Genomic DNA, 8,894 nt, shown 5'->3' on the forward strand with positions numbered 1-8,894 from the left:
ATGGAAAGGAACACCATGTGCACTCAGTGTTTGTGACTGAGGGCCTTATTCAAGATGTTGAAGAGGCTACTCCAGCAACCATTGAGGGAACATGATGTAACCAACAACAGATTGTGGCACACGTTGGGGTAAACGATGCCTGTCGCCTGTCCAATGTCATACTTGGATCATTCCAGCGACTGCCAGATACGGTTGAGAATGCCTGTCCTGCTCCTGGAGTTACAATGAAACTCACAGTCTGCTGCATTGTCCACAGATCAGATTGTGACCCCCTAGTTCTGAGTTGAGTGGATGGGTTGTACCAGAGACTGCGAAGGATCTGTAACAAGTTAGGCTGTGACTTCCTAGACTAGGGCCGTAGGGTTGAAAACGTTAAGGCTCGCTAAAAGGGGCAGGTGTGCACTACACATCAGAGACTGCAACTCAAGAAGCTGACTGTGTGTGGGGTGCACACAAGATCTAGTGAAATGCCGCCCCTCCCCCCCCCCCCCCCCACACACACACACACACAGGTGAGAGTACTAAAATCCTAACAGTTAACTGGGGAAGCTTTTGTAACAAAGCCGCGCGGGATTAGCCGAGCGGTTTCAGGCGCTGCAATCAAGGACTGTGCGGCTGGCCCCGGCGGAGGTTCGAGTCCTCCCTCGGGCATGGGTGTGTGTGTTTGTCCTTAGGATAATTTAGGTTAAGTAGGGTGTAAGCTTAGGGACTGATGACCATAGTAGTTAAGTCCCATAAGATTTCACACACATTTGAATATATATATATATATATATATATATATATATATATATATATATATATATATATATATATATATTGTAACAAAGTTCCAGAGTTAGAAATGCTCCTAAAAGGCAGTGAAGCTTACATAATACTAGATACAGAAAGCTTGTTAAAACTTGAAGCTGACAGCAATGAGATTTTTGGGGAAAATTTAGGTGTGCGTAAAGAGGATGGTGTATTTGTCACTGTAGACAAGAAACTCTGATCTGCCGAAATAGAAATTGAAACCATATGCGAGATTGTTAACGCAACACACAGTATCAGGAATTGGCAGACAGTTATAATTGGATGCTTATATCGACCAACAGATTCACTTCCTGATGTAATCGAATGGTTCAAGTGGCTCTAAGCACAATGGGACTTAACATCTGAGGTCATCAGTCCCCTACAACATAGAACTATTTTAACCTAACCAACCTAAGGACGTCACACACATCCATGACCGAGGTAGGATTCGAACCTGCGACCGTAGCGGTCGCGCGGTTCCAGACTGAAGCGCCTGGAACCGCTCGACCACTGCGGCCGGCTGATGTAATCGAATGTTCAGGACGTAAGTACCCCATTCATACTGAGATCAGCGGATGAAACTTTTACAGTCCAGTAGTCAGATGGGATAATTACAAGGCGCCAATCTTGATCTTAGCGTGGAACAAGATGTATTTACAAATTTTTCGCTGTGGGAAATCTGTTTTAAAATTGTCACAGAGAACCATATTACCACATTAATTTTGAACTTCCCTAGAGTAAGGTTCGGTCGTTTGAAAATGACACTTACGTTGCTATCAGAAGATCTGTACTTACATAAGAATTGTTTTCCTGCTTCTGACTCAGAAGCTGACACTTCAGAATCTTTTACGCAACTCAGATTCCAAACAGGGACTACATTCTTATACTGTTATATAAATGAAATTTCCTCCGAGATTTGATTCTAATCTACAGAAATAGTGTGTAAGGTTAAAATCCAATATTTTTCAAAGCTCAGAATACTCGTTCATTGAGCAGAGTTCATAAGAACGTAAAAGTGAAAGATGCTTCCACTCATTGCTAAGAAATATGTTTATCTCATCAACATTGTTAGTTCATGACTGCAAATTTTGTTGTACAATTTTTAACACCCGTTACCTGCAGTCCACAGGCGCTAAGACCTGTGATTCGCCCGCCGCATAGCTTTGTTGCCACACTGTTAACAGTGCCGTAGTTTAGCGCCGGCTGAATATTCAGCGTATCCGTGCGCTATCGTGTGTTCACATGTGGTTTCAGTCTTCCATGGAACGGTATATTGACTTGTGTTTTGATTCTCCAAGTAAGTACACAGATGAAAACGGAAATCTAGCGAATTTGGCGATTTTAGCCTTAAGTTAACGCGTAGAAATGTATTTATGTACTGCGGCAGAAGAGAACATCCGTCGTCTAGAAAATACAGGGTGATCTTGGTGATAAAAATAATTATTGTGACCAGAGACCTCCGTTCTTTGTCGTTTCCGCTCACTTGGTTTTTGATTCAGAGAGCCTAATGGAGGACGAAAAATTTTAATGGAGTACAGCGACATTGTCGCAGCAAGAACGACGTTTAATAAACATATTGCGTCCTGAGGACGATAGTCTTATAGCATACCTGGATAAAACTTGGGTTTCATCGTGCGCACAAATGTATTTTGCTTGACTTCAATGGAATTAGTGGGCTGAAAACCTGTAGTTACTTTTGTGTAGCGTATATCGGTGATCTGGATGATAGCTGCAGTGAAGAAGGACAGTAAGAATCCCAAATAAAAAATCTTCGGGAGGTAGGGGGTATTCTAGGTCGTATTAAGGCGAGCCGTCGGAACAACAATACTTGTGGCGACACCAGCACTCGCGGGCTGCCACGCACAGTCTCGAATGTGACCAAAATTAATTTTACAGCTTTCTCGCTGTAATGTTGTACAAGGTCCAACAGAACAGAAATTCATCCGCGACGACATTTTTCGTTGCACACGAGAAACAGTTTCACACCTCTTTCGTTTTTTTTTATCTCGGAATACTTTTATGTCTTCACTATAAAATGTATATCACATGCATCTATAAACTTTCAGAATGTTCATTTTTTTCAGTCCGAATATGTCAGTAGGTCTAATTTATCAACAGGTTGAAGTAACAAATTATTTTTCTTCCAAACTTCCTGTAACGTTAATTTTGATTTTTTTCGTAGCAGCTGGCAGTCATTTTCGTTTGGAAAATACTCCACCATGAAAATACAGATGTCTAATATTGTTTTCGCAATTTTTACCAACATTTGAAATTACCACTAACTAACAATGCTGTAAGACAGTGAGATGACCTTGAAGTACCTATTTTTTGTGACGGCTCCTATTTTGGCGTGTTATTACGCGAAGTATATAGTTTATTTGAATATAGTAACGCGACTTTGATCTCTCCTGAGAAATGGCATCATGTGCCATCGTCTCGCTTGTAGACTGCAGTTTATAGTAATTCACTGGATGACGTAACTCATTGTTTTCGGTTATGACAATCAGTTGTTCCATAGACATTGTTTGAGCATTTTAGCTGTGCGCCGTGTTCCGGGCAACTGCTTGAACTCTTGCATCAGTACATTAATGGATAATACACCTGGCACAAGGATCCCACGTGACTGTGACGTATACAGCTGGCGGAGGCACTCTGGAAGTTTCATCAGCCGGTGGGTGGGTACCGCAAGCAACGATCGAAACGCAGTAGTGTAAGCGTGGCAGTCGGTGGTGGAGGTTAGGTGTGCTGAGTGACGTTTGGCTGGGCCCAAACTTAATAGTGCTGTTCTTAGTATATCTTTCTGTTTTGTGGAGTGGCTTTCTTACGAAGATGTCAGCAACACGGACAATTGTTATACCGTCATTGTCAAATTGTATCGGCAAACTGCCTTCGGTAGTTGCGCCGAGAAACGTTATATGTACAAAACCAGAAGATGCGATGCTTTTCACAAATTCTTCTCCATTGACGTGCATTAGCACACTTGAAAAAATTCCACGCATTCCAACTACCAACATAAATGTGGAAGAGAAGAGACAGCCTAGCAGAAAACGAAGACTGGACCACTTAACGCTAGAAGAAAAACTTCAGCGGAAGTAAGTAGGCCTATATGAAATTAAACACTGTCCTGTTGCTATTACGGTAGTATTAATTCACGAACAAAGCTAATTAGTTTTAAAGTGAAGCTACATATTTCGTAACATTGCCCGCTGCGTCCTTGTAAGAGGTGTATTTTGCGATGTTCTGGATTGTTCGCTTGCGTCTTACTCATTTATGTGGTCTCCATTTTATAGGAAACTGAAAAACAGAGTTGCTGCGCAGACGTCGAGAGACAGAAAAAAGGCTAAAATGGACGAACTGGAAACAATAGTGAAAGAACTAAGAGAAAAGGTAGGTTGTTCTTAGGACAGCACTGAAAATTATCTTCCAGAGATAACTGATTGTTCTGTTAGATGTTTGTACAGTTCTTAATGGGCTTCAGATCCCTCTGTAAATAACATGTCTGCGTAAAACCTTAATTTTTTAAAATGTTTGATATAATAATACTGACTTAAGTTTCCTTACGTCTATTATAAATATTCTGTTAACGTGTATTGTTTGTTGTGTAGTTACGTTATTTTCTTATACCTCTGAATACTTTTCAAATTGGATCCCTCGTGCTACGGATAAGTCGTGCCTTCACAACCATAATCTTTACCAATTTTTTTATAATTGTCTCTCGGTCTGACCCCAGCCCGGTATTTTTGTATATTTTTGTTTTGTAATATTTTGACTTTGAACCAATTTTGATAACATTTTTACTTTGCCCCTCCCCCGCTCAGAAACCTTGGTTGTGACAAAAACTGATTGCAGTACAGTATGTAGTTCAGTGCTAAAGTAACACACTATGATGAAGTCTCAGAATTTAGTTTCAGAACACGAATTAATTAGGTTATTCGCGTCATGACATTCATGTCCACATTTCTTTCCTGCCGTTATGTGGATATCAGTGTTTTAAGTTAAATAACTTGTCACATTGCTAACATTTGTTGGTGAAATTGGATAAGATTGATTTGATAAGCATAACGAATGTATCACATAGGTTTACTATGTTGAAGAAGCATATATTTATTGTCTTCAGTAAAAGGGACAGTTCACCACAAAATATTTCACTTTGAATGGAAAAATAGAGGCAGCTCATGCTACAGCATGTGTAGCGTACAAACGGGTGACAGTTACGAATGCCATTAGAAGCAGGTGGAATGAAAATATAGCCTTACTAATAAAACTTTAATGCAGCAAACTAGATATGTGAAGTTTTCTAGAAAAGTTTGACTTCTACCTTATGAAGCCATTTGTTTCACCAAAAAAAATTTTTTACTTCTCCAGAACTCACTTCCTCTCATCTGTACCTTAAAGTTATAACTAATGAGGATCTCATAAACTGAGGTTAAGATAATCAGTTGAGTTCTATGTTGACAAAAAATTGTCCTCTACGAGGAAATACTAACCTTAAGTTACATCAAAACAGTAAAGGGGCCAGAACTTATAATGCACTACAAACTCCCAATCAAACCCTGTGCTTATATTGGTTAAGCACTGGACTTGCATTAATGTGGAATGGGTTTTAAATCTGCCTAGTCACCCTACTTTTTCACTAAACTGCAATGATTAAATATCGGAAGGATTTCTTCAAAGTGATGCTGATCAAATTTGTTCATTGTAGCCAGTCAAAGCTAGAGCTGCTTCTAATGCCATCCACATTAATGTGACACATGGTATAATATTATGCCTTCAGAATTTTCCTCTTTACTGTTAGTGGCATTGACAGTAAGGTCATAGCCACTGTCAAATTTCTATAAAGTGAAGCTACATGTCTTTTATTAGGACATTGTGTACACAATTGGCCTGACCAGTATTTGAACTTATTCGTCAGTGGCACATACTGTGCCTGGTATACACTGAATGGGATGAGTATGACCATATCTTTAAAATACATGTACACACAATCACCACACAGTTTCTGCTGTCGGTTGTATGTGTGTAAAGCAGTGTACAGAAATATGCCCTTTGTCATGTACATAAAAGCTGTTTAGCAACCACCTTGCTTTAACTTCTCCAGCAATTGAAAGTTTCTAGAGTGGAAACAGATTTGGCTCTATGCCAGTTCTAAGTCTGAAAGCTGATTCTGTGTTGGTTTTACTGGCGAACTGTTGTATTTAAAATGTTTAGAGCAATAAGATAGATACAAAACTTTTACCACGTGAACTGTTCCTCTTGATGGTTAAAACCTTACCAGATGGTGTAGTCATGTTTTATGAGTTTATTTTAGTATGCAGTTCATGATGTACTTACGTATTTGAGACGATATTGACAAGGGATTCCTCAAGACATGCCGCCCCCCCCCCCCCTCCCAAGTTTAATCCATAAAGTTACTCAAATGTAATTTAATGTATGTTTTAATATAAACCGGAGATCTTAAGATGAAGAACATAGGGAAAGATAAAGCTACTTACTGTTAAGATAACACACGAAGTTGCAGACAGGCATAATTAAGATGCTTACACCTAAGCTTTTGGCCACAGCCTTCATCGCAAAAAGAGAAACAAACGTCATTCATTCACACAAGGCCCCCCCCCTCCCCTACACACTCTCTGAGCGAGTCAATTCTGGCAACTCGTGCCAGATTCTGACTGTCTGCAACTTACCTTGTCACCTTTATGGTAAGTAGCAATCTATCCTTTCCTGCATTATTGATATGCCTACCTACTATCCAATGTTAGACCTTAAGATAAATTATTTGAAAGTCTGTCATTTTTTTCCTTCTTCTAGACAAACCAGTTGTCAGCACAGTGTGAGAGGTTACTAAGAGAGAATCAGCGGTTATCTGAGCAGAATGAAGAACTGCGTAGACAACAGTGTGGTTGCCAGGCGCTCGGAGTCAGCTGCAGACCTGCAGTTGCTGGACCTGCAGTGTCCACCTCCCCTCTGCCGCAGGGGCAGAGTCTGCAGCTGGCTCAGGGCCTGGGACACCTGATGACGACGCTTTTCCTGCTCTTCTCGCTGATATCTCAGATGACTACCTTACCCAGCTGGAAGAGTTGGCAAACAGTTTGTTGGGAGAAGGAGATAGTACAGTGGATGGAGAGAAGAAAGATGTCTGCAAGGTAATTTCTTGCTCGAAAATGAATTGTGAAGAGTGACTTATTGTGAGGCAACAAAAAGTTCATAAGTTAGGTTGGTCTTTGTATATAATGGCAGAATACTAGTTGAGTTGATCAAGAGCTTTCAATCTCGCATGCGAGTTGATTATGTAAAAAAGGTGGTTGCATTTTGAAAGTTGTGATAGCAGCTGTAATAGAACTTGGGCAGATAGTTACTGTATTTAAACTTGGGCAAATAGTAATCATAAGTTTCTTGTTATCTGGGGCTCAAGATGAGCTATGTTAAATGATTACCTTTATTAGGTATTGAATATAAGTATGTGTTTAGCTATTAAGACATATTGAAGTAATTTGATTTGAACTGTAAAGATATCATTTATTTTTCAGGCAAGGGAATCGGGGAAAGACAGTTGTGCTGCTGAAGTGGTGGGGCAGACACCAAAAGACATGGAAACCACTGGAAGATTACTAAGTAATCCTATCCAGTCATCAGAAACACACAGTCAGTCACACAAAGAACCATCCCTTGAATTTGTGAAGAGTGAAGAAGTTGTCAGTGTACCAGAAACAGTGTATGGCACTTACGATGAATCGACTCAGACTGTAACCATTATAGTACCACATGAAGGAGGCATGCTTGTTGAAGAAGCTGTTCAAGAAGTTGTCACAACTGAAGAGGATACAGACAGTGAAATTTTGATTAATGACTGCAAAGACGAACCCGTTTCTCCCTGTTCCAGTAACTCATCTGAAGTTCTATCGTCGGACTCCTCGTTTTATATGCAAACAGAGTCTCCAGCAGTTTGTCATACAGAAACACCATTGTCAGATTGTGGATATGAGTCACTGGATTCCCCACAAAGTGAAATATCAGCCACTGAATGTGTAACTGATCTTTGGAATGAATGTTTTACAGAATTGTTTCCCAATCTCGTTTAAATTTGTCAGTCTGCATTTAATGTTAACATTAACTTATTTAAGTATTTTATGTTGTACATATAGTTTTTTGTACAGTTTGAGTCGATGATTCACATTTTCATGTATTCAAGGATTTGTCTGTGTGTGAATAAACTGTGTATATAAATGATGTAATTTAACTCTGTTTCTGTGCAGTGGATTCTGGAAAGCCCTGTGCTGTGCATGGAAAAAGGACCATTGTTGAAGGATGTCAGAATTCAAGAAAATGAAGTTAGTTACTTTCAGGATGCCATCACTTCGTTTCCTTGCTGTCTGAAGTCAGTCAGTCCCCCCCCCCCCCCCCATCTCTCTCTCTCTCTCTCTCTCTCTCTCTCTCTCTGTCTGTCTGTCTGTGTGTGTGTGTGTGTGTGTGTGTGTGTGTGTGTGTGTGTGTGTGTGTGTGTGTGTGTGTTTGAGTGCAGGAATTTTATTTACACTACTCTCTTCTTATCCTTTATATTTGCTCCTCCCTCCCAGCTCAAATTGCTTCCTAACCATTGTAAAGAGTAAGACACATTTAATTTTCAGATCAGTATTGAGATTTTGACTGATGTACATTTGCGTTAGTTATTCCTTCAATAACTGCCTAACATTTTCCACCTAATTACGCACTGTAAGATGTTGCTATTTTTAAATCATTTAATGAGAGACTCAGATGAACCTATAAACAAAATAGCTTAAATCTAGTAGCAAATTAATATACTGACTGCCACATACTCAGTGATGAATGTTTCACTACCAGGACAGGTATACGGTGTTAGGTGTGAGAATCTGATGTGGCTGCTGGGGGCCGCACAGCACTCAGTGTGCTGATGTAAACTGTGCTCAGCATGTAGATTGGAGTAAAAAGTTAGAATCCAACAATGGAAAATCCACGGTGGAAGAAAGACAATATGAAAGGAATAAATTGTACTCTTTATAAAGCGGAGATGTTGAGTCACAGATAAGCACAACAAAAGACTGTTAATCAAATAAGATTTTGGCAAAGAGGCGTTTTTGCCGAAA

The 8,894-nt window shown here is 39.9% G+C and overlaps 1 protein-coding gene across 1 annotated transcript; it reads left to right on the forward strand.

Moving 5' to 3' along the window:
• The first annotated feature begins 3,475 nt into the window (after positions 1-3,475).
• Positions 3,476-7,542, forward strand: LOC126189246 (X-box-binding protein 1). The gene is made up of 4 exons (XM_049930926.1): positions 3,476-3,884; positions 4,083-4,179; positions 6,601-6,935; positions 7,320-7,542. Exons 1-4 carry the CDS (start codon positions 3,622-3,624, stop codon positions 7,402-7,404), a joined length of 780 nt encoding a protein of 259 aa, XP_049786883.1. The 5' UTR covers positions 3,476-3,621; the 3' UTR covers positions 7,405-7,542.
• Positions 7,543-8,894: the final 1,352 nt, after the last annotated feature.

Source organism: Schistocerca cancellata, chromosome 1 (genome assembly GCF_023864275.1).
Source record: "Schistocerca cancellata isolate TAMUIC-IGC-003103 chromosome 1, iqSchCanc2.1, whole genome shotgun sequence".
Taxonomy (NCBI): domain Eukaryota; kingdom Metazoa; phylum Arthropoda; class Insecta; order Orthoptera; family Acrididae; genus Schistocerca; species Schistocerca cancellata.